Here is a 26822-nt window from a genome sequence, read left to right as displayed (position 1 = left end):
GAGATGTTAGTCTGGATAATCCAAGATATGTAACATTCTATGGATAACAAAAAACATTTACTGGTAATAAAATAAAGATATAGTAAATTAGAATAAAAGAGATGCTATTAGTAAGGAGTGTACAAGACAGCCATTAGTCAATAGATAACATTAAAAAAAACTATTTATTTTCCCCAGAAAGACGAGTAATTTCTTCCTTTCTGTCAGATGTTAAAAAAAAGGTAAACAAAGAGGACGACACTGATATGTTGCAGCAAAGTGCTGTCCCATTCCTATTCACACCATGTCAAGCCCTCACAGTCTCTCACACTCAACCATTTAACAGGTGACGTCAGTAAATCCTTGAGGGTTCAGGGTTTGAGGCCTTAAGGAGGGACATTAAACACTAAACACTAAAAATCTGTGCAATATAAATGCACTGTGCAATACAACAATTAGTCTGTCTGTATATATATATATATATATATATATATATATATATATATATATATATATATATATATATATATATATATACAATTATTGTTATTGTGGATTTTTTTACTTTTTTTACTTTTTTACTTAGTTAATATTCTTTACTGTTTTATTACTTATTTATAATACTTGTTTACTTCATTGTATATATTGTGCATTTTTATATTTCATATTTTTAGTCTGTTATTTTTATTGTATATACTGTGCATTTTTATACTTAATATATATATTTTTTAATCTGTTACTTTGATTGCTTACCTGTATCATAAAGCTGCTGTAGCGAACAAATTTCCTCTTGCAGGATTAATAAAGTATCTATCTATCTATCTATCTATCTATCTATCTATCTATCTATCTATCTATCTATCTATCTATCTATCTATCGTGTTGTATTTTCAGGATCTTGCAGTACCCACCGTCGGCCGCATGGGGGAGACACGGCCACTTTGAAAAAAAAAAAACCTTCAGAGGACGAACTGCCGACGTCACCACTGAGAATGACCCCACCACATCCTCCACGCGCTGCTGGTGCCACTGCCGCTGTGTGATGTTATTTGAATGGGAGGACAAGGAAAAAAGAAACGCTCCCGTCCGTCCGTCCGCCCGTCTGTCTGTGAATGAGTGAACGTACCCGGAGACATTTTATCTAACCTGTGTCTGTGACCTATCAAGAGGGACGCTGTTGTTGTTAAAGAGCAGTTTGACGTCAGGACTGATTTTCTGCATCACCCGGTAAGCTAATTGTAGCGGCTACTAAAATAAAAAACAACGAAGAAGAAGAAGCCGGCTAATATGACCTGGCTCTACCTTTTTAGCTAGCTAACGCTAACAGACAGCGGTCTGCTAATTGACCGTTAAGACGTTTATTAACACATTAGAGGCTTATCGCGCCTGGGCTAGCTTAAATCAAGACTTGCTAGAGAAGCTAACTTAATGTAGCTGGATCAAGTTAAATACTAACGGGCTTGTCCGTGGGATTTCCCTCTATCTTTCTGTAATAATGAAGAACTGAGCGATGGAAATAAGTGTGTATACATGTGGGTGTCCAGGCGAGATACAGGAAACATACCCAAAGACTAATGCTCTTCAGTCATATGTTACTAGATGAGTGCTTGTGTTTCTCCCTCTAAATTATTCTGTTTCAAGAAGTAACTATTCAGATCCTTTTCTAAAGTTAAAGTACTACATCCAAAAGTGTGTGTGCACTTGAATTAACAAAAAGCAAATCAATGTGCACTCAAACGTTCCCTCTCATTGTTTTATTATATTAATTCGATTTTAGTTACTTTATTGTGTTACTTTATGTTTCTAAATGATGTCAAAGTATTGTTGTGTCTCATTATTTGAGCTGAAAAGGGACCACAGTTTTGCATTTAGTTTATTCAGTTTATTTTATTATTCCTATTATTTGTATTATAAAGTATCTATAGGTGATAAATATACAGTAAATAGTGTGATAAGCTGTGGTTAAGTATATGTACTGATACCACTATGAGAATACTTCACATGTAAATTAAAGTCGTGCATTCAAAATCTTGCGTAGGTAAAAATATGTATCAGCAAAATGTGCTTAAAGTACTTCAAGCAAAAGTATTGATTGTGCAGTAAAAGCTTCCCTGTCAGTGTTTACTTATGCATTAATGTGTATGTTGAACTTCACTGCTCTAGATGTCTACAAGGTTGTGCAACTTAATATTAGTTTTGGCTTTTTGCCTTTTTATTGGAGAGTGATAGTGGAGAGAGAGAGGGGGGATGATAAGCAGGAAAGGGATTTGAACCCACGCTGTTGTGGCCCATGGGGCGCCCGCTCTACCTCTTCTGCCAGGTTGGACTCATTTTTACTTCTTTTATATTCTGTTTTGTAGTTTAATCTACATCAGTGCATCATATTCTATGAGGTCATCATATGTTTGTCACCACGTATCTCTAAAAAAGAACAACTGTCCTGTTTTCACCTTTTTGTGACGATGCATCTTCCAGCTGATCGAACCGGCTTTTTAAATACTTTATTTATCTTGAAAACTTTATCCTTCAGTTTATAACAAACATTTAAAATCACCACAATAATGTGGTTTCCACTGGAAAGTAAGAGGATGAAAAATAAAAACCCGAAGAGTAGCTAAAGCTGTCAGAAAAATGTTGAGTAAAAAGTACAATTTTGTTGTGGAGTAGAAGGATAAAGTTGCATTAAGTGGGAATACTCGAATAGTACGACTACCTCAGATTTGTACTTATACTCCGTTACTTTCCACCACTGTCTGTTTCTGCAATTGTCTGCATAATTAAAAATAATAAATCCCTTTAAATTAGCCTTCCTGTGATCTCTCCAGTGGTGAAAAAAAACTATCAATCATGCTTCATAATGTCATGATGAGCCTTAAATAGTCAGTCATAGGATTTTCCAGGTTGGGGAAAAACTTGGAAACGGTTTGTTTAATGTAGATTATAAACCAGTCATGTATGTGTATTGTAATCATGTGAAGAGCAGACATGACAGCCATCAAACTTTCTTGTCGTTAACTTGTGCAATTCCAGGAATATTTTATCCTTTTGGAATCATCATGGTCCATTTAGACACCACATATTATTCTTATTTTTCATGTTTGTAGAGATTTATTGCACGCAATTGATTCAAAACAATGGAAAAGCCATGACAATTCATTGTGTGAGAGAACCCTGAGCAATACTGCTCAGCACAAACAAAAGTAGAAAGTAGACAAGTGAAATGTTTAACATTTCTTTATGAAATGTAGAAACAGTGTTAAAAAAAAACAACCCCAAAACAACCACTGCAGGTCTCACTGCGCTCTGTGGTCTTCTGCATCCCGGCCTCTGGCCTCTAAGCTGGCCTCTGGGTAGAAGTGGGGACCTGACCCAGACCATATCATGTACAAACCCTTTAATTATGTGGTTGAATGGTGCTTTGTTGCACACTCGGGATGAGTGGAGCACATTTACGATGCGCTCGGTGAACCACCGTGGTGCCCGTACGGCCATCTTTCCCCCCTCTAATGACGGTCCTGGTTGATGATGTCAGAGAAACAATAATTACGGGCCTCTGGGTGAAGACAGATGAGCTCAACCTGCTCTTATATATAAAGTGACCCGGTGATGAGACGGTAGAGTGTGTGATGACCGGCTGCTTTGAATCGAGAAGGAACTACTGAGGGACAGCTGCTGTCTGTGTGTCTCCAGTCAGGAAAGGTACGGTAGGCTCTATGTAAAAAAGCTTCTGCTGCTGTCTGATTCTGAATGAGACACATTTTTAATTACAGGTTATTCATGTTAATAAGGTGTGTTGGTGACAGAGCTGTAGCCTTCTGTTGGGTTTTAGGGTGATGATCACCAGACCTCACCAGATACACAATTCTCATGATGTATAGTTAAAGATGATTCACTTATGCTCTTGTTCTTCGTTTTTTATCTAAACTGATCTGTCGCCGTGAACTCTGGGAGATTGTGAAAAGGCATCTTTCACTGTTTTCTGATATTTTGAAGACGATATTTTAAATCAGTCAATAGCTGGTGAGATTTTCTGTGGTGTAGTTTGATAAATTGAATTGTGTTGATGTGGTATTTGATTGCAAATTCTGTCCCTGAAGAAAAACTTAAGATAAAGTCTTTTATTTTTATTATTATTGCAGCAAAATGGGATTATTAGCCATACAGCAATGTCATGAATCATTGGACTGCATACAATTAAATGCAAAAATGAAAACACACTATGTTACAATTCCAGTGCTAAAGGTATTTTGAACCATATTTAGTGTGCTTTTAAAACCTTATTGCATGGCATAACCATCTCGTTGGTTTCATGGCAGCGGATTTAAATCAAGATCCTGACCAAAAGTAAATTGAGTTCAGATGAACTGCCCGTCACCTCCCACCAAACTACTGCACTGAGACTCCCGTCACTTATTTTTGTTGCTGTAGGAGTAGAACATCCACGAGGATGGCTTCTCTTGAAAATGTTTCAGACGGGTAAAAGTTGAGTTCCAACAGACGAGTGCAGAAGTGTCAGAGAAGAGCCACTTTAACTTAATTACTCACCAATTTATTTAAAAACATTGTGCGTGGGTTTGGAGTGGTGACAGTTTGTAGGGTTACATAAGTTCTGGACACAAACCGGTCCAGCGTGCAGCATTTGGCTCTTCCCTTTGTGCTGTTCAAAGGCTGGTTTGACCTCCTGCTACACTTAAGACCGTTCAGAGGTTTTATTTCTGCTCAGTCAGGTGGTGGAGTTGATGATAACAAAGGGACATTTCTCACCGAGCTGTGTTTACACGGGTCCAGGATTCCGTTACGTTATTGCTGATAGCACTGGTAGTTTGGTTTGCCAGATAAAAGCCTAACACAAGCTTTTCTTCAGTTGGTCACGTGTTTGCTCGCGGCTTGAGTGGCAGTCACCTGTTTGTTTTTCTAATCTGACGTGTGTCAAACAGGCAACTTTCTACGAACAAAGAAAGATTTGAAAGGCTGAGCAGAGTAGAGTCAAGGGCATGCCGTTGGGACTGAAGTCCAGCAGACTGTGACTAAACTTGTCCTCCGCCGCTGACTCTCTTTTTGCCAAAACTCGTATTCAACATCGTGTCAGAGGCCTTCAAGGCTGCAGACTGCCCGTCTCTTCCCACTGTCCTTTATCTCCGCAGCCACAAATAGGCCTTGGACTCCTCAACGAGTGTGCGGTGACACCGGTCTGACCGGACTGGCTGACATTTTAAAAGCAGCTTCTGCATTGTTTTAATTGGACCGCGGCCCGTTTGGACCTTTCATGCTCTCCGGAGCAAAATAAGGACGCAGTGTATTTATTTAACGTCCGTGTTATCATCGCAGCCGAGGAAGCGACGTGACAGGCAGCAGTTTAACAGCTCCTCTTCCTCACTGGTTATCTTATCTGCATGCCAAATACATAAGCACAGCCGATGCTGTGCTTTTGTGGAGGATATCAATACTCGAGAGCTTTAAAAGGCAAGCACATGAGCTAAGAAAATAAGATTCCCTTCCAGTGTTTGTCCTCTAAAAAAAGACACTAACTATGGGACATTTTTACGACTGGAAACGTGTAAAAATGTGTCCATTTGAAATAGTGAACTTTAATCAAAATGAAATGAATATCGGCATAAACAGCAATTGTTGCAACTGAACAATGATCACAAACAACAAAAGAAGCAGCAACAGTATCGATAACTCATTATTACCGTAATCACCGTCACAAAGTTAACTGAACGGAGTACAACATTTCATTTGGTCCATTTACTTAAACACTGACGCATCATTTGCAGATTACTTGTGGTATATTGATGTAATGTTGATGTAATCTTGGGTGTTCCCACTGTTATCGGAGGTGCTTTTGTTTCCCAAACTAAAGACCACATTTCCCATAAGCCCTGTTATTTCCCCAATGGAAGTCGATTCCACTTCTTTACCACCTTTGCCTCGGTTGTGAAGCGTTTATCCAGGGCATGCCGTCTTTGTGCTGCTGCCTTTAGTCACTCCTAAACATTTCCTCACACACGTCGCCTCTCCTTTCCTCTGTCCTCTTAATGAAAAATACATGTGGAAGAGGAGAGCTGAGGCGTTTTGGACGGAGACCCGCAGGACTTATTGTTGGACGTTTCTGAAACCTTTGACCGGTGTCTGTTATAGCAGCAACACTGCTGGTTTGGTGATACGACCATCTACATCTAGATAATACAGATTTATGCTCTATTGTTGTTTCACCTTTATTTAACCAGCTCAGTCCCAGCGATTATGGAGAGTTTTGGCATAAAATGAGCTGAAACCCACCAAAAGACTTCCAGTAATCGGTTTTCAGCTTCCTCAATTTCATTCAGCCGTCTCTTTTTAATATCTCTGGTTGTGTTAAACCTTTGCTGGCAATGCTGCAAATCAGTAAGAAGAACTACATTTTGGTAATGTTTGGATTAATGTGATGAAGTTGTCAGAAGTTGTCATGTATTTAAGTTAGTGGATTAGCAAAAAAAACAACAGACATTGCATCAGTTATCATGGAAAAAATGGTTCAGCAAGTGAACTTACTACATCACAGTATAGGCCTATATACTGTGTATATATATATGTATATGTAAATATGATATAAAACTGAGTACTGTAATGGAAGATTTGATCCATATTATACACAAGGGCCACAACAACAATCATTTTCCACTTTCAGCAGCGTTATCCCCTCCTGGCTTCAGGAACAGTAGCAGGCAGCAGTAAGGAGGGCAAGGTTCAGAGGATTGTTTAAGAGAGCAGTGCTCAGGTGAGAAATGAAAAGAAATGGCACTAAAGAGACTTCTAAAAAGGATTTTCTTTTCTTATTTTCTGTACTCTGCGTTCCACCTACTGGAGTTCAGAATACGGCCTCATTAGAGCAAGTAGAAGTGGACAGTTTGCGAGAGAGAGAGAGAGGATGCAAGTCATTGAGGAGACTTCTTGAAAGGGAGAGTCTTCTCTTTGCCTCGTCATCTCCGAGATTATACGCAGATTAGAAGCAGACAGACGTGGGTTTTGTGTCACTTTTTCACACAGCTGACCTCCACAAATGCATAAACTCACTTGGCCACATGAGCAGTGTGGATGTAGCGCCTTGCCCAGCGGCATCTCGGCAGCAAACTGTATACAACGAAAGTAGAGGCAGAGTCGGTGTGTCATATATTCAGACTCTCCTGGCTTTATAAGCCAGTTCTCTGGAGGTTCTAACCCCTGGCAGCGTGATGGGTTCCTCCACAGTAACTGAATCGGATGTTTTGTGAGCTGCAGTATTTCCCCGTCAGATTCCACTGCTGGCCTTTATGTTGCCACATATAAATCGAGGAGGAATGCTCATTGCAGTTTTCAGAAAATAAATAATAACGTGGGTTTGGCTCGGCGCTGGACGCTGTCTCGAGTGTTGGATTGGAATTTGAAGGAGGCAAGTTGATGGGGAAGAGCAGAATACAGAACATTTAAGCTGGCAGCTGCCATTTCTGGTTTATTTTCTTCTTCACTGCTTCTTTTATTTATTTATTTTTCCTCCGTCCTTTCCTATTTCTTTCTTCCTCACCGGTGAGTCGTAACCTTCGTTTTTTTTATCTGTCTCTCCTCCACAGTCCACTGCACTCCTGAGGAGCTCCCTGCTCCCTTCAGGCCTTTCTCACTGCTCCCAGGTAACCTGTGGGCATTACTCAGCACGCTCGGAGCCTCCGGGCAGACAGACTGACTCAGGCGCTTAACGCACCAGCTATCATTAGAAGCCCTGTAGGAAAAGGTGAGCGTTTCGTCACACAAACATGAATGGGGTCTGTTTATTCAGCCTCAGCTTTGCATGTGGACCTGCAGGGTGCATTGAAATGAATGTGTGTGTGTGTGTGTGTGTGTGTGTGTGTGTGTGTGTGTGTGTGTGTGTGTGTACACACACACACATGGGAACAGTACAGTTTGCCCTGTGTTTTGTGTGCACATGAAAGTTTGTTTTAGGGATGGAAAAAACAGTTGGAAGCACTATGCAGTCGGAATGCTAACATGCTATTTTCCCAACCACATTGTCTTATTTGAAATATGAATTTTTGCAATTCGTGTGTGTGTGTGTGTGTGTGTGTGTGTGTGTGTGTGTGTGTGTGTGTGTGTGTGTGTGTGTGTGTGTGTGTGTGTGTGTGTGTGTAAAACATTCAGTACTTGCACAGATAGAGTGATGAATCGGTGCATGTCTGGTTTGTGTTGGAGAGAGTGTTACATACTGATAGTGTGTGTGTGTGTGTGTGTGTGTGTGTGTGTGTGTGTTGTCTGGTGAATGTGTGCTAGCTATAATTGTGTGTAATTGGCGGTTAGTCCCGCTGGTTTCCTCCCTCTCTGTGCTTTGTGCTAATAGTTTAACAGTGGGCCTTTGAGTGGACTTTAGGTGTTTAGGATTGTCCCCTTACCTGCTAAACAATTTAGTGTACAGATGCCTAAAGCTGCAACGTGCAAGATATATTCAGTACACAGTAGGGTTGTGCATCAATGTTCCTGAGTACTGTCCTTCAGTCATTTTGTCTAGTATTTAAAACTGTTGTGAAAGAAAAACATGGCACTAAATGCTTCTTAAAATCCTGTTTTGTTGCTTAATAGTTGATCGAATATGTTTTTATTTATTTCTACAATGTTATGATGTAACTCTATATGTTGAAATGGCTTTTTTGTGTGGAAGGTATTTGTGAAGTTTCTTCCAGGTGTGTAGTTTAGTGAATGGTGGGTTTTTTTTGTCCTAGTTTAAGTATTTCTATTGTTCTCTTCCCGTCCTCCCTCCACAGACCGACGTCCTCCAGCCAGTAAAGAAGCCAGTAAAGAAGCCATGCTTATCTGGTCCCCTCATGGCCGAGGCACCACGTCCATCACCCTCCTCCGGTGCCAGCAGATGTTTGTTCTGGCACTGGCCGTGCTCCTCTGCCCCCCGGGTCGAGTGACATGTCAGGGAGAAGGTCAGACGCAGACCCCCGCCCAGGTGCTCCAGGACCTGCTGTCCCGCCACGGAGACAACGGCACCATCTCGGTGCCCCAGCTGCGCTCGCTGCTGGCCCTTATCAGCCAGGGTCAGGGTGAAGGGGACGCAGGCGACGGCAGCGACGTGGCGGAGACGCCGGCGATAAACACGCCTCCCAAATCCAACCGCTCCAAGGTGAGAACTACACTGAGGTCTTTGAGTTCAGGTGCTAAATGAATCTCTGCACAAGAAGCTGCCACATTTTGGAACTAACCTTTTATATAATGTTTAATTAATGAACATGATTTAAGAAATATAATATCTTACTGTAGCACTCACTCACGCTGTTTGAAACCCTTTAATGATTGAAGCTACTTGGCTTGTAACATCTGCTAATAACTTTATTTATACAGCGCCTTGAAAAACAGAGACAAAGGAAAAGCAAACTAGGGTTAAATCTTAAACACTGATATTAACAGTTCAAAAGATGAAACAATAAAACCAATCGATACAATAAGAATAAAACAAACAATAAATAAATACAAATTAAATAAAAAATGAATAAATAAATGAGAAAAAAAATGTTTAATGTCGCTCCCCGTCTCCTTTTTCCCAGTAATACGTTTACTGTCAATCAATTAATTTTTCAATCTTAAAAATGTCAGAAAATAGTCAAACTGAACTGACTGCTTGGTGGAAATGTGGCACAGATAAAAACGATTGCTTCTTCATTTTCTCTGGATTGTTAATATAGTTTAGTTTACTTACAGTTGATTCATATTCCTTAGCTTCTTCTCCTTCAAAGAAGTCCAGATATGTGATACAGTCCTGATGGTTGAGGAGCTATTCCTGGTTCATTAGTGTGCTACATGTTGTATTCACAATTAAGAAGTTCTACCCGTATCTCCTTCACCGTGACGTGTATTCACATTGTTTTGAGGAGTTGCACATTAGCTGTTTCAGTACTTTGCCTGGGCGGTATCAGTTTTTCTTCATAATTAAAGAAAAGCTGTGTGTGATGTTGTTGTAGCGTGTATGACATTGTCTAGCCGACACTGCTGTGTGTCTAATATGCAAATAGCTCACTTAGACAAGTCCTGCTGTGTTTAGATACTTCTAGAATAATACATGAATCGATGAGGCCCCTCTTGCCGGAGGATGCCCTGCGGACACTGACACAGTGGGCTTAATGGAGATGATGTGCAGGTGAGGCAGAAATCATGTGGCTAATAAACAGCCTTTGTAGTTGGGAAAAGGTTTATCTCAAGATGAAGTTAAATGTGGAAAATATTTTTCAGTTAAACAAAATAAGTAAAGCTTCATGACTGCCTGTTGATAAAGGAAAAAGTACAGATGGCAAATGGAATATCTTGCTTTACACTCAATGCACGTTTCTCATTTTTTGGCTATTGTTGAGTTAGAAAAAGCACCTGATGGTTGATGTAGGCTCGTCAAGTTGGATCTTTATCATCTGGACTAAACCTGAAATACTTCCCAAACGGGGGGAGTGGCATTTTCTTATTTTATTTGTACCGCTCCTCTAGGCCTAACGTTATCCCTATCACTCGTATCCCATCTTTGTCAGCCAGTAGAGAGGTAGACTGACCACTGATGGGGCATCTTGTGCACTTCGATACATCGCCTCAATGCGGCACCTCAAACGGTTGACAGAATAGCGTTTGAAAGTCTTGCGTCTGGATTTCTAAATAGCGTAGAATACCACCCAGTCGATAGCTCAGAGCTCCCCTCAACACACTCCAGCAGAAGAGGTAAATCCAGCTTTTGTTCTGCCTGGAAGAAGCAGGAGCCACCGGTGCCAGACAGCTGAAATATTTAGCATATTTCCCATGCTTAGTGTCGTGGATGATTGACTCACTTGCTGATGTGCTTTTGAATAGATTTCCTCAGAGTAATGGTGGCAGGGCGATAAACTCTTCTGAGAAACGAGATGTAGAACAAAGAGGTGAAGGTAACGTGTAGTTCAGGTACTGGAATGTACACGCAGTCTTTACCTGTGTGAGTATGAAAATACAAAGAGGCGGGGCCTGTTGTTGCAGAGGTGTGAGACCAATAACTGTTGGTTGCTGCTTCTCCACATGTAGTGAGGCGCAGTAACGTGTTCGTTCACGTGTCATCCGCGTGTTGTCACAGGTGACTGCTCGTCTCTGAACGCGTTGGATTCCAATGCTCTCTGCTTTTTGTTCTCTCTTATGAGAACGGTTTATACAATAATACATTTCTTCTGTGTCCCAATATAGGAATAAAATCAATAAAATGAACACAGTTTCTCTTGACCTTTCAGGTTTGAAATCTGAGATGGATTTCAGAAGTTGACGTCCCTGTTTGTGTCCTATCGGCCTTTGAATGCCTTTTAGGCATCGTGTCCAGTTCTACATTGTTAGTAAATATTTGAATGCGCTAACTATTTAAATCTCAATTGATCTTATGGAAAATACCTGACAATTAGAAACAATATGAAAGGAGTTGATCTAAGTAAAATGAGGACTCATTCTCATTTTATCTAAAATGATAATGACAAATGACCTAGGTCTTAGTCACTGTATTTAGGCTCCTATTGTATTTCAATGAATGAAATGTCAGTAAATAGCCTAAAGTGACGTGTTCATGTGTTTTGTTTTGTCCAACCAACAGTCCAAAACCGAAAGATATAACTTACGACATATAGAAGATAAACAGCAAATTCTCACATTTGAGAATCTGAAACCGGAGTGTTTGGGGCTTTTTGCTTGAGATATGACTTAAATGATGAATTCATTATCTAAATACTCCAATCTAATTTAAATTAAAGCTAATTTCTGCCCACAAAGCGTCCCGACCTGCCACTGAATACATACCTGGCTAATTGAATTGTTTTGAGGTAAAACGGTAACTTCTTTTGGTTAACTGACTTGTGTTTTCATTCCCAGTGCTTGCCTGCAGACACGCTGGCCGTTTACAGCATCAGCGAGCAGTCCCGGCTGGACGGGCCGGGCCTCCGGGAGCTCTGCCCCACCATGCTGCAGCAGCTGGATGCCGGAATCTGCAGGGCGCAAAAAGAGGAGGAGTCAAGCGTTGACCCCTCCCCCAGGCCCTCAGACTCCGAAGGTGAGCACAGACCATTAATATAAATTGTTAAATGCTATTTTTCCTATCTTGAGGACACTGATGGTGTTTTTTTTAACTTTCCTGTAATGAGGTTTAAAGGATAAGTCTGGTGATATTCTAACAATGTTGGTTAACATCAACAAATCCAATGAAAAGACCACCGCCAACCATGAGATGATCCTACTAGAAGTATTGTTTGTGTCCATAATTAAATGAATGAAAACACATCAATGAGCCACACTGTTACACTTATTTCCTGCTGCTGTAAATATTCATTAATGCACCAAATCTTCAGAAAATCGCCCCCAAACAATGTGGAATCGACTCCTTTTTGTCTTTATAATCCATTTTTAGAAAATTTAGCAAAACTGCAACTATGCATTGCGCAGTTTGCCAGAAAATTGAAGGCAAGGGCGGATAAAACGTGACAATTCATTTCAGTCTTTGATCATCACTTATAAGTACAACCATTTGTATAGAGGCAAGTACACATTTACTTCATGCAAGTAGATTTCTGACCCACAAGTAAAATAAGCAAACATCAACGGTTGAACCCTGACAGGGTCGGGAAGTTAAAGAGATAAACTAACATAATGTTAGTTTTAGTCTTCTCATGGGTTTTGTTAACAACAACAAAAATAAAGAGTTTCAGCAGCTCTATCCTTTAACTGTACCTATATTGTATGTCAGAGGAATATTGAGTGTTGTGTACCTTTTGATATATTGATGTCATTTGTGTTTTCTGTTGGGTAAACTTTGCTGTTGGCTTTATCCGTCTAATGTATATTTAAACTGTTTTGCCCCTTCTAGAGTGAATACATCGTCAAAGAATAACTCCATTTCAAAACAAATTTCCCCACGCTTTATTATTTTTCAGCCTAATGCAAGGAGACCTTGAAAGAAACACCAGGTCTTAGCTCCAAATGTGTGTTTTGTTGCCTAGAGACAGTGATATCGTGATGTCCCCGAAGGAGATGAAAGCCAAAATAAGCACGCTCAGTTAGCCAAGGCTTAGATTGCATTTCTCAGTTTGGCTTAAAAACCAACACAGGCCACAATCCTGCCCCAGTCAGCATATCCGGTATGTAGCAGAGCTCTCGTCCAGGTAAAGACAGTCGGGACAGGAAAGCATCCCAGCAACAAAGCTGCTGACTCGCTGTAACTCCACACACACTGCCGACTGTCCTTCAGAGCCCTGGAAGCCATTTTTGGCATCTCCATCCAATTTAACGAGCCTTTTTGAGTTCTCATTGGGTGGAAGCTAAATCGGCGTTGCAGCATGTGGCTGGTATAAAAAAAGCTGGCTAACGACAGACTTGGTTTAACTCGTCGTGTGACGTTCTGCCCTCGAGGCTGCAGCAGAACTCGTGTTCGAAAGCAGCGACGCTCCAGGAATGTTCCCGGTACTTCATTAGTTTCCGCCAAAAAGAAAAATAACAGCCTTCATAATGAATGTGACGACCGCGGACATCAATGGCTTCATATTCTTTCTAATCTCATGCGTGGCCTCACACATTTCACTTCTTACTTTTAGCCCGGTTTATCTCCTCCTCTGGCAGGTGGAGGAGAGATGGTTTTAAAGGGCCAGAGCTCTGGCTCTATCTCTCCCCTCTGCACGGGTAAATGTGTTTTCTCTTATCATCCGCTCATAAGCCCTCAGCTCGCCTCACACTCGCTCTTCTAGACGGCTTATTTTGGCGTGAGAGCTGTTTTTCTTTGCAGGGTGCTAAGATTTGCCAGCAGCAGGGAGGCGGATGCCATGGAAATTCATCTCCACTGCAAACCTCACTGACTCGTATATCCTGATCTTTTCTCATTAGATTTACTATCAAAAGATATAAATCAGACCTCCCATAAACAGCACCTTTTTTTTTTTTTTTTTTTTTTCATTTTTACAGCGTGGAGAAGTTATCTCAGAGCTTTGCATTTATCATAATTCTCTCTTAATTTAACCTTTCTATTCCTCTAAACTTCACAGGTGCTGCAGCCGCTGACAGAAATGGCACAAAAGCCTTCAACAAATGTCCAAAAGCCTTATTTCTTTTTTTCCCCCCACAGGTGCCAGTTAAAGCAGTGGTTCGCAACCTTTTTTGGCCGGGGACCCTTAAAAGCAAATAGTTTAATTTAGAGCTAGAAGAGGTAAAAGACGCATTTCACAGCCAAATTGAAAATTAGAGAAAAGTCAGATTATGCTACAAAAATAATGTATATTTTTCAATCTAGTTAATCACCATTTCACCACTTGGCAGTGTCCCAAAGCCTTTGTTGAGAACCACTGAGTTAAGGCTTAAGCAGAGCTGAGTTACCACACATTGTGCATGGTAGTAGTTTTTTGTTTTTTAACGCTGCACCTTCCTCTTCCATGCAAACCTTTGCCGTCACTCAAACCTCCAGTGTGGGGCTTTTCTTTCCTGAGTGTGACGGTGATCAATGCCTTCTCCCTCACCGGAGTCTTCATCACTCCCCTGTTGAAGACGCGCTACATGAAATACGCACTCACCTTTTTCATCGCTCTTGCCATCGGCACGCTGTACTCCACTGCCGTCCTGCAGCTGCTGCCAGAGGTTTGCCATCCATCCATCTATATTTCTATCTACGCTTATTTTTTTTATTATCTTTTCACATCCCACAAACCCTTTTTTATGCTTTTTAAGAACACACAAACACCAAAGTTGACAGCCTCTTTAGTTCCCTGCAGTGCCACATGGCTGTTTTATAAAACCAGTGCACCTTTAGCCAAAGGCTCCTTTGTCTATCGTGGTCATCTGCTTCCTCTCCTTCCTGCCTTTTGTGTTTCCTCTGTGGTTTTCTCGGGCTGTAATAAGCACTCTTGTTTTTTTGGTTTCGTTGTACCCTCACTGCATCACCGATCGCTTTTGCGTGCTTCAGTTTGCATCTGTGTCTGCAGCTTTTCTGGCAATGACATCTAGGCCCGCGATGAGGTTTTTGTTGGAGAGACGGTTCAGCCTTCTCTTCTACCGCTGCAGCTAAACAGACATGATAAAAGTGTTTTCACTCACTCTGTCGTTTTGTGATTCATACGTTTCAGTTAGTGTAAGAGAATCCTGGAGAAATGGGACGCAGCACCCTTAAAGCGTCCTTCAAATTTGAAATGTGACAACCTTGTTGGCAAGGCTCCTTCTGCTGCTTTTGGGCTGTTTGAAGTTCATTTGCCCTCTTTTGTGTCTGCAGTGGTAGCCAGTGTGTACCTCGGGGCTAAGACAGTGACACAGATGCACCTGAGTGGACGAGGACAAAAGTGTGTGTGTGTGTGTGTGTGTGTGTGTGTGTGTGTGTGTGTGTGTGTGTGTGTGTGTGTGTGTGTGTGTGTGTGTGTGTGTGTGTGTAAAAGTAAACTGTAATTTTACCCTAATTGCTTCCCCTCTCTATCAAAACGCATGGGGTTCAAGGACTGCTTCACAGGACAACAACTTCTTATCTTGAAATGCAAATGAAAGGTGGTGTCACTTCTCAATCAAGGGACAAATGAGCTCGTTGTCTCTGATGTCTATGAAATCAATTTTTTTTTTCTCAGTTTGATTTCATTCAATTCTTACCTTTCTTTTCAGGGAAATAACTGGTTGGTGTTCTCTTATTTTTTTTTGTTCCTTACCTTTGTGATTAATGTGATAAAAATCAGTTCTCAACTAACTACTTCTGTCTTCCTTTTTTTTGTTTTCTCCTTACCTCTCCCCCTTCTTTCCTCTGCCTCCCCCCCGTTGATCAGTGTGGGGTTATGGGATCCTGTGTGTGACACTGATCTCTCTGTGTTCGCTGGTCGGGGCCTGCGTGGTGCCCTTCATGAAGAAAACCTTTTACAAGCGGTTGCTGCTCTACTTCATAGCCCTGGCCATTGGCACGCTCTACTCCAACGCCCTGTTTCAGCTCATCCCAGAGGTAGTGTCGACGCTGCCGTCACTCTCTTAGCTGCAGTGCAAGGTTGCTACGCAGTTTCAAGGAAGGGAATGAGAGGGATGAGCTCTTGTGTATATTGAAGAGTGACTAAACCCCAGAGTTTGGCTGAAGTGCTGCTACTATGCAAATTAAACAAATGCTGCTAGAACAGGAACAATAGTCTAAACATTGGCGGGAATAGGATAGGATCTATTTTTTGTCACCAGTTAGAATCACTGCACAGCTGAAGCCTTTCCTCTCTTTTCTGTGGACTCATAAATCAGCGTAAAGAACTGTTTATGTGGCGTTAGCAATGTGCTTTCCTACGCTGTGACGTGAGTGTGTGGATGAAGCAGTAAATTTACCCATTTAGCCCCTTGCTCGTTAGCAAGCTAGCTTGCTAATTCCACCCTTCTTTCATGCTACAGTTACAGAACAAGTGCCTGCTGGGCTCAGTTTATGTTGCTGTTACTTTTAGCCAGACTGTGGTGGGGCTGGTTAGTGACAAAAGCTGCCAACACATACGTCATCAGCCAATTTAAATTTCAACAGCCGGGTTTCAACCAGTTGACGGCAGTTTGCTAAGTATATTTTTAACACAAGATGTAGAATTCAAACGCTTTGCACTGAAAAGTCAAGAGTAGGACCTGAATCATCAAAACACCAATAAAAACCTGTAAACGATGGTTTTCAGGTGATTCAAGTGGTTTTGGGGGTTTAGTTACTCTTTAATCTATAGAGGGTTATGCTCTACTTGGCAACCACCTTACCACCAGTTACAACCAGGATTAACTAAATTGAGCAACGAGCAAACTCTTGGAAAATGCATAGTAGTCCTTGTCACTGCAGATTAGAGTTATTTTAGTCCAATTTCTACAGAAGACATTGAGTGAGATGTACTTGTATAATAGTTACCCTCATTAATTAATTCAGGTTTCTCATTTAGATTAAGTTCAGCCAGTGGGATCACTGAAGGAGGCTGATGCTTTGTTCACACTACGAGAGACTGAAGCAACAAAAAGACAGAGCGTGGTCAGCTACATTGTCGGCGAGTCGGTGTTGAAGCTCAAGCACTTCTTGACGTAGTTATGTTGTTATATAGCACCGGGAACTCGGAAATGGCTCTTTTTTTTAAAAAAAATTATAAGATGGAATCGAAAATGTTGAGACCAGCTCAACTTTGATTTGCAGCGCTTCACGCGGTGAAAAGAGGTTGTGCGTCAGTTTGTAGCTTCGTGTTGCTAGCTTCTCTTGAAAATGACCTGAAAATGTTGCTTTGTTGCTTGTAGTGTGAACACAACATGAGGCACATGTCCACACACTGACTGAAGTTCAAAGTCGGAGCTTACATAACCCACAAATATGAGAAATTATTTTTAAATGCTGTCTAGGCGGTGCCCACGCCCATCATGGCCAGGTTTACAGCTGTTGTTTATTTCATTGCATCAGTTTAAAGCATCCGTATACCTCAGAGCTGAAGTGGTTTGATTTGTGGGAGGTTTGAGACTATTACATTCATAATTCAACCTGTGTCAGATTGGAGGCTGCTGTGAAATATCTCTGCAATATCTTTAAAAGAACGTCAGCTCATAGTTGATGTTCTCGTTCACTTTGTTCATCAGCCGACCCCGACACTGAATATAAATGTGGGAAAATTATTATTTTTTTCACTCTTTGCCAGAAATGAAACTTCACACTTAGAGTTCAAAACAAGCAATTCACCCACCTTCACTCTCAAAACACCTGCTTCATTACATTTTGTCAGTTATATTTCAAAATTCACATGAAGGGATGTCAGGCAGAAATGATGTGATAGCAGCTACTAGAAATACTCCTAACAACCTCACACCTTCTTCTTTTTCTTCAATGGTAGGCCTTTGGTTTTGACCCCATGAAAGATTTCTACGTGTCCAAATCGGCGGTGGTGTTCGCAGGCTTTTACCTCTTCTTCTTCACCGAGAAAGTCCTCAGAGTGCTTCTCAAACAGAAAAACGGGGTGAGTACATGCACAGCAAGAGTGACGGGATATTTCTATAGTTTTATTGTTGGATACAGGTGTTGGGAAAATAGCAAATTACAATGACGACAGCAAGCATATCCATAAGATAGATATGTAGCATTAAGATGTGTTAGCTTTAGCTTTTCACTTTGAATACTTTTCTATGGAAGCTTTTTTATTACATTTTTATTTCACAGCTACATATGTGTTCGCTACATATCGTTTTAAGAAAAAAAAGATGCGTTAAAGCATCGAGATACTTTTGGTTGAATTAGTATTTCCTCTTCTTCTTTCCTTCAGAAATGGTGCGTTTTTACAATTGAGCCTGTGTGAGTTATAAGACTAGAAAGTCACAGAAACTGCCGTTATTTGATTTTGAAAGAGCTGCGAGAAGCAGTGCTTTAAGTTGGAGTTGAGCAGCGAGGATAGACAGAAGAGCCGGCGTTCATGGCCGGTTTAAACGGCCTCTATCCAAGGTTGACTCACAAAGACACAACACGGTACGACCAGCATGAAACCAGGACTCCAAAGCTGTCATCGGTTTCCTTTAATCAAGAGGAGTTGACTCTCAACTCTTTACTTTGCTCCCGTGCTAGTAGTACTGTCTGTTCCTCAAAACTTCACCTCCTGTAGTAATACTCTGACTATGGAGAAGTACCTTTCTCAGATTATCTTTTGCTCTGATCACCACCATGACACATCATTTAAATCTGTGGCAGGTTTAACCAGTTGGGACCAGAGGCACCGGTAGTTCAAGTTCACGGCCTTGCCTCCAGGAGTTTACTTATTGAGGAGTGAATCTGAACGTTGTGTAACATAGTTACCTAATGTGTACTGCACTGTACTGCACATACACCGTAGTGACATGTATGCTCATGTGTCGTTCAGAGAGGAATTCAGCTTTACGATCGTTCAGATGGTTAACGTCACAAAGTTTTATGGCACCAGTCAAAGAAGATCCTCTTTTACCTGATTAATTATAAGTAAAGAAACTTTAGTGCTCAAACAACTCAATCATGGGGACATGACAGTCTTTAAATGGAAGAGTCTTGTTTTTTTCTTTTCTTTTAGTTTAATTTTACTTATTTGTCTTTTGCTTTTAAAAAAAAAAAAAGTATAGTACAATGTAACTACTTATTTTTATAAAAAATTGTATTTAAGTTATTTTAATGTTTAAATAACGACCTGTGATGAGCCTTTTAGGCTTTTGGCCTCCCTTGTATATTCTATTAATATTGTTTTGTTAGATGTTCTTTTGTATGTGCTAATAAACAAAAGAAAAGAAGGACAGATTAATCAAACAACGATATAGATTTAAGGATATTGGAAATAATCATCACATGCAACTGTAATCTGATTAACATTAGACGGTTACAGAGAAGGTTTACTGGCTGCGTCATTTTTTGTTTTATTTATTGCTCTTTAATGTCTGGTATTGAATCCATGCTGAACTAACTTCTCGTTTTAGTTAATGTCTTTCTTTCACAGCTATATGTCCTGTTCCTCTCTATGTGGGGGAGTTTTGTATTCATAGCTGTGAACGGTTTTATTTGTTGGCTCTTGGCCACTTTGGAAACTTCTCTGCCTCTTTGCTTAAGAGCAGTAGAAGTGTACGTGTCAGTTGTTCTGAAATACAGATCTATAAGTCACTTTGGTAAACGAACGGCAGCGGTTCAACCTGCAGCTTTTCCTCTAAATTAGATTCTAAAACCAGCTTTAGTGAAGTGCTAAGCTGCAGACGTTCATAGAGTTTTCCAGAGAGGCTGATTTCATTCACAAAAAGCAGCAGTGAATGTACAGTAACGGGTTTGATTGCGGGACAGTTGCTCCACCTTGTGGTTACTGTGCTCTGGGTCATGTGGTCCATCCGACATAATCGGCAACTAACACATCGACCTGCTAATCCAATTACAGACGCTCTCTGACCCGTATTCATACCTACAATGCTGCTGTCAGCCTTTTCATTTTACAGACAAAAAGTACGATGAGCAGCTCCAAATCTGTCCGTGTCGACTTTAAAATGTGTTTGTGTATTTAGTGTGTGTAGTACTGAGAGGAGAACCTGCTCGCTGTATTGTCAGGGTACAAACTCTGGCAAAGTATTCTTGAGAAACATGAATTTGTTCTGCTTCCAGGAGTGATTTTCTCAAACTGACTCTTCACCTGTGACGTTGTTTCAAAAGCTTATGATCAAAGTCCTTAATGCAAACTTTAATAAAAAAGTCACACAGAATCTCAGACGAATCATGAGTGTTATGAGTGTCAACACTAGAGCCGCCAATTGTTCATTTTCATCTAATGAATAGTTTATGGGATTTTGAAAAATATTTTTAATTGTTTTAGGCTAATTCATTACACATGGAAAAGGTCAAATAATGCATTTAAATAATCTCTGAATAAATCGTAGGCTAAGACAAACAAACATCAAAATAATAAACACATTTAAATAATTAACTTAATGTAAAAGTTTAAAGCAAATTTCTGACGTTTTGTTTTAGTTACACTACTGGAAATGAAGAAATAGAGCGCTGGTTATTTATTTATTTTACAATCGCTTTATTTAATTACAGATCAAAAAGGTCAAAAACATTTTTAAATTCATTAAAAACTCTAGGCTACAACAATCAATCAATAACAAAGTGAGAGTTAGATGCATTTTAAAACGCTAGAGGGCTAAAATGATTTACAAAAATTCAGGGTTATTTTATTTTCTTCGTCAGGAAGTAAATATCCAGTAATAGATTCGTCAAAAATGGTTCATGTATATTATTTCTGATGAATTTATTCCGTATTGATCGTGATGTCTGTTTTTATTCTCAGAGCCACGGTCACAGTCACTACCCCAGCGCGGACCGTTACTCCTCAGCCGACGGCCACGTGGAGGAGGGCGAGAAGGAGAAGCTGCAGCAGAACGGAGAAGCCAGCAGTCTGGCTCTGGGGAAGGTGGACTCTGGGGAGGGGGAGCTCATGCTCAGTCCGGCTCAGACGCCACAGGTAAAGGTGTGTGTGTGTGTGTGTGTGTGTGTGTGTGTGTGTGTGTGTGTGTGTGTGTGTGTGTGTGTGTGTGTGTGTGTGTGTGTGTGTGTGTGTGTGTGTGTGTGTGTGTGTGTAGGGGGGGGTAACTTCCAAAGATTGTTAAAGAATTGATAAATCTATTCGATGGTAATTATTTAAGACGGTGGTGCCCCTCGAAGGGTTTGCAATATATATATATTATTATTAAATACTTTATAGTTTTACCTCTTCTGGCCTCTAAGACTTATTCAGGTGAAACAAACTGAGAAGATAAGTGGTGACAATCACTATTTGGTTAAACTGCTCACATTTCACAGACTTCACAAAGGTTGGGGACCACTGATTTAAGATGCACCTGCTTATTTATGCAAAAATCATATAAATAAATCATAAACAGTACTTCAAACAAGGAAAAGGAAACATTTTTAAACCGGTTGGATATTAAGCCAAATGCCGCTATACAGAATTTTACCCGAGGTGTTGCAAATAACTCAGCAGCCGTAAGTTGTCTCGCCTCTTTCGTCGGCTTCAAATCCAAAATGTTGCCATATATTGGCACAGTTTTGGTTTTCTTTAAGCTTAACTCTGCCGTTTCTCATCTTGTCACCCCAAAAAATTACATGTACATAGCAAAGAAACACAACCATGCATCTCCTCCCACCTGAGATCCTTCATGTTGGCAGTAACTTGTGCAAATGGCCCGTTGACACAGAGACACAGAGAAACAAAAAGATTATGTTAATTTGCCAGAACGTGTGACAAAGCCGTTTTTTCATAAAATTAAACTGTTGTAAGCTCAGTCTGTAAATCTACCCAAAACTAATTTAAAGTTCTGTGTTCGTGGCCTCATTATGAGCTGAATTAAGCAACACATCCTTTGTTCATGATGTAGTACTTGCGTATTGCTGCTCTGCCCACACGCACTCACCTCTAATGGGCGTCTCTCCCAGGACTCCCAGAGCCCGGACAGCGGCGGGCGGTCCGCCGGCGGCTGCTATTGGCTGAAGGGGACGACCTACTCCGACATCGGCACGCTGGCCTGGATGATCACGCTGAGCGACGGCCTGCACAACTTCATCGACGGCTTGGCCATCGGCGCCTCCTTCACCGCCTCCGTCTTCCAGGGCGTCAGCACCTCCGTGGCCATCCTGTGCGAGGAGTTCCCCCATGAGCTCGGTGAGTCGGGAGCTCCGAAAAGACTGCTCCTTTGAAAACTAACTTCCATTTTTGCCTTCCTTAATGTTCTCTTTCTGCTGCCAGGAGACTTTGTGATCCTGCTGAACGCTGGCATGAGCATACAGCAGGCTCTGTTCTTTAACTTCCTGTCGGCTTGTTGCTGTTACCTGGGCATGGGCTTTGGCATCCTGGCCGGCAACAGCTTCTCCCCAAACTGGATCTTCGCCCTGGCTGGGGGAATGTTCCTCTACATCGCTCTGGCTGATATGGTCAGTGTTTGGGGGGGGGTCAACACAGATGAATGTGTTGTAAAGGGAGGATGGGTTCTCATTTAAACATAAGCAGACTCCTTTTAAGAGCTTGTTACTGAGAAGAACTTTTACGCTTGTAGTTGATAAAGTGTGTCGCATTGTGTACATGTGGTTGATTATGTCAGGAAGAAAAATCTCTCACCCAACAACAAAATTGATCCAGAAATAAAAGGTTTTTATGCCAGAAGTAAATGTCATTTTTCAAATAGTTCCTTATTTATTCAGAGTAAAACAATAGTCTTTATTATAAGTCACATATTACTTTGGCCTAACAAGAACAGGGAGAAATAGGCACGCAAAAAGTGTTGTTTTTGGCTTCATTAATGTGGTTTGTCACGTGATTCTGTTGTCTTTTGTAGCATTAACAGAATTTTCACTGTCAGGTTTAGTGCAATAAATCCAGATTCATGTCTTCACACACATAGAAAGAAGATCTATTTAAGAGTAAATCTTCAGAAGCACTTTATCGAGGTCAGGCTACAAGCTGAACCGCGTTGTTCTTTATACTATAATTGATGCTGGAGTTCTTCCTCTTACACCTTGGAAGTAGGTGAAGTTGTGCCGGAAATCAGGACTTCTAGAAGATAATATATATATTTAATGCAGGAAACACAAAGCAATTTAACCAGCGTCTGGGTTTGTCATGAAATAATCATTTATTTATCCTTTATTTCTGCAGGGGGACCTTATGGTTTATCATGAATTTAAGATTGTTTGTTTGTTTTTCGTTAAGAAAAGATTTTGTGATGCCGTAAAAATATTACTTTATTAAGAAAATGGAAAGTTGGGTGTTTCTTGTATCCTTTAGTGCCATTTTAAGAGATTTTCGGGGATAATATCATAAATCACAATTATTATTGACATAACGTTGTGCTGATCCGTAAACAGTTCTCAGCATAGTTCCTTCATCTGAAATCATGCTGCTTCAGTTTAATTAAATGTGTGTAACTAAACTCTGTTTTAACTTAAAGACGCTCTTTTTTTTTTTTTTTTGTGGCTTCTCAGTTTCCAGAGATGAACGAGGTGAGTCGCGAGGAAGAGGACGCCGGCGGCAGAAGCTTCCTCCTCGTCTTTGCCATCCAGAACGCCGGCCTGCTGTCGGGCTTCGCCATCATGCTGCTCCTCACCACCTACTCTGGTCAGATACAGCTGGGCTAGCGCCGGACACACCAGCTCGGACCAGTGTGAAACTCAAAACTGAGATGGGTTGTTTTTTGCGTGTGTGTGCTGGTGTAAACTGACCCCCAAGAGGAGGGGACGTCTCCTCTTGATCTTTCTCCCGTCCTCGGTTTCCGGGACAGTTTGGCTGCTGTGCGGCGGGTACGCAAAAAAAAACAAACACTTGAGTAGCCGTTCATGCAGAGTTCCTAGATGCAGTAGATCCCCAACAAGAGCGGGAACCAGCCTTCTTTTTTTTAAATGTTTTATCGACCTTTTCCTTGACAGCTGCTCCCTCTAACGTTTTAGAAATATCACCTGAAGCAGAGACGAGTTAACTCAAAACTAATCCTCTATTCTCCAGACTACTGATCAGCCATTTTCGGCTCCTTCTCTCAGTGGTTGTCATTGAGCCTCAAGTGTTGAGATTCACTAGATGCAGAGTATTTCTATCACTAATCCTCAGTGCCCGCAGCACTTCCTCAGGAGGTGGAAAAAAAGCACAATCAGGTAACAGCAGCTGTATTCTTGACATCCTTCTTTTTCCAGACTTTAACCTCCTTACATACCAAAAACAAATCGTTACGAACCTGAACTGGAATTTAAATTAACTTCAAACTGACTTCCAGCTGAACTCAATCGTTTGTGTTTTGATGTTATATTTTTTTATACGTGATAAACATGAAGTCGGACTTTTGAAGACCAAATATGGGCAGACCATTGAGAATGGTGAAGGGCTACACGGCGACGTTTGGACGGACACACTTTGTTTCTCCTCAGAACGGACTTTCAGTTAGAAACCCCTGAAGGAGCCTGGACCAGCTATGTAACGCTATACATAAAGAGTTTGATGTTAGAGGCGTCATGCAGATCAACTCTCTGCGTCCTCGTCGGCGTTCCTCCCTCTAGTTTACCATCTGTGCCCTTCATTGACATGTCATTGAATCCTTTTGTTATTCCTCGTATTCCTGAGCTGAAAATACAAATCTGTGGTCTTCGCACATCCCGGGGAGAGGTTAGCTCTCCCAGAATGATCTCTTCTTTTACAGTGCAGTAAAAGTTGAAATAAGATGAATCATATACGCACGCATCTACGCCTACTTCTCTGTGACCGTATCCATATTAATCATCATAATGATAGAAAAATGAAGTTATATACTGTATCCGTTTAGGTTGTTATGACAAACCCTCTGATTCTACTACATGGCCAAAAGTATGTGGACAAGCTTATGTGCAGGTTTTTTGTGGGGTTGTTTTTCATGGTTTGTTTAATGGCTGCTATTTTGGTATGTCATTTTTATTTTTTTTAAGCACAAATGCAAAGAAACTGACCGGTTCCAGCTTCTCTAATGTCAATATTTGCTGTTTTATCTGCTAGGATATAAAGTTAAGTAAATATTTTTGGGTTTTTTGGCATGTTAGTCAAACAAAACAACGACAAAAAGACTTATGATATGTCATGAATCGGGCAATAATCGACACGTTAAAGTGGAAACGGACAACTTCCCCTCAACCCTTAGTTTTTCTAAGTGCTATTATTGTTTTTTACTACTAGCGACGACAAAGAACACACTTGCGTTTTGTTTCCCACAGTTCTCACTTCGGTTTTGTTCCACCGTTTGTCTTTTCCTCAACTGGGGGTAGTACCTGCAAAAATAAACCTCCATTGATACTCTTAGCTAACTGGGGATAGCTACCGATAAATGGAGGCTTATAGGGAACCAGTTTAAACGCAGATGGTGTCATTATTTTATATCCATTTGATTGTGCAATCAGTGCTTCATACTGTTAAGGTAAAGCAAAAAAAAAAGAACTGTTTACTGACACTTTAATTGATAACTAAAATATAGTTTGCTGAATTTCTTCCTAGAAATTGAGCTTGTTTGCTACAAGATAAAATAAGTTAGACAACATTTTCCTGTTTCAACATGATGATCCTCACAGTTCCAAAATCTGCGTACTTTTGGCCAGTGAAAAACGGTTCATGATCTGTAATGGTGTTTGTGTATCGGAGTTGTTGCTGTTTGTTATATTGTAAACGACAACAACGGTGACTAGTGTTGTTTATGTTGAAACAGCCATTCACACCATAGAAACATCCTCCTTTGTGCTGCTGTCGACACTACAGATCACTCTCTGCTGATCCATATTTACTGACATAGGAGTGCACCTATGTTTCTCCGTTTAATATTCAAAAATCAACACAGAACACACAGCATACTTTACTGTAGAAGAGCCGTAGGTTATTATTTATTAGAAATAGAAAGTGGGAGCCATGATTGGCTGTCACATTGTAAAGACCTAGAAGGCGAGCTATTGAAACGGGTACCATGAGGTACAGTATTACTGCTGCTTGATATTTCAGATGTATGGGAGATTATGCATTGTTGTTAGAGTCATAGAATATTTATTTTATGCTTTGCGCCCATCACAAGCCATGAAAGCAGACGAAAGTTCAGTCTTTTTGTTTGTTTACTTTGTTTCAGTATTTTATTTCGAAGAAATGGGACATCTTATTGCGTCGCACATTTGAAGTCAGCATAGACACACAAATAACAGAATTTCTGGTCTAACATAAACCTTATAAACCAATATTTGACTTTTCTGGAGATTTTGATAATTTATTGATGTGCTTTATAATTTAATGATAACAAATATTGTACCTAATGTAATCTATTGGAATCCTCAACAGCCTTCTCTGTGTGTCATGGAAATCTTTTTTATAAACATTCTTTTCCAAGAAAATCTTGTGTCAAGTGTCATTATTGTCTTCTTAACAGTTTATTCAAACTATTTATGTTCTTATGTTCTGTGTAAGTGAGCTGTTCTCCCTATAGTCCTCTCTTAAAGCAGAGCTTCAATCAGTATACAGGTGTGATATTCTATAGATAGTATAGTAGATGTACTTTGTACCTTCTTTCTTTTAAAGGTACGAGACAAACAAACAAAATCACATGAAGGATTTTCTCTTTTTGAACATTTGTCATGGCTCGGCTCCTCAAACATTCATGGGATTGTGTATTTTTTTCCGCACATCTTTTTTTGCTTTAGTGGAAATTAAACAGACAATTGTAGAAGTTATTGTATGTTGCCTGTAAATATTTTAAAGTTTCAAACTTTTAAACACAGGAAAATATATATTATTATTAAGACATTATTGGAGGGTTAAAAGTTAATGTCTTGTTCCTGGGTTGAAGCACTGTGTGATCAAATAAAGTAGAAGTATCAAGTCGAATAAGGAAGTACT

At 40.5% G+C, this 26822-nt stretch overlaps 1 protein-coding gene across 1 annotated transcript; it reads left to right on the top strand.

Moving 5' to 3' along the window:
* Window positions 1-1017: 1017 nt before the first annotated feature.
* slc39a14 (solute carrier family 39 member 14) lies at window positions 1018-26320 on the top strand. The gene is made up of 10 exons (XM_068720967.1): window positions 1018-1206; window positions 7569-7726; window positions 8748-9112; window positions 11845-12022; window positions 15750-15919; window positions 17790-17912; window positions 20736-20909; window positions 21881-22106; window positions 22191-22375; window positions 23423-26320. The coding sequence occupies exons 3-10, from the start codon at window positions 8789-8791 to the stop codon at window positions 23573-23575; spliced, it is 1533 nt and encodes a 510-aa protein (XP_068577068.1). The 5' UTR covers window positions 1018-1206; window positions 7569-7726; window positions 8748-8788; the 3' UTR covers window positions 23576-26320.
* Window positions 26321-26822: the final 502 nt, after the last annotated feature.

Source organism: Cebidichthys violaceus, unplaced genomic scaffold (assembly GCF_023349555.1).
Source record: "Cebidichthys violaceus isolate CVI_PGR_0920_01 unplaced genomic scaffold, fCebVio1.0.p SCAF_26, whole genome shotgun sequence".
Taxonomy (NCBI): Eukaryota; Metazoa; Chordata; class Actinopteri; order Perciformes; family Stichaeidae; genus Cebidichthys; species Cebidichthys violaceus.
The sequence above is the reverse complement of the archived record's forward strand: the minus strand, read 5'-3'. Positions and strand labels throughout refer to the sequence as shown.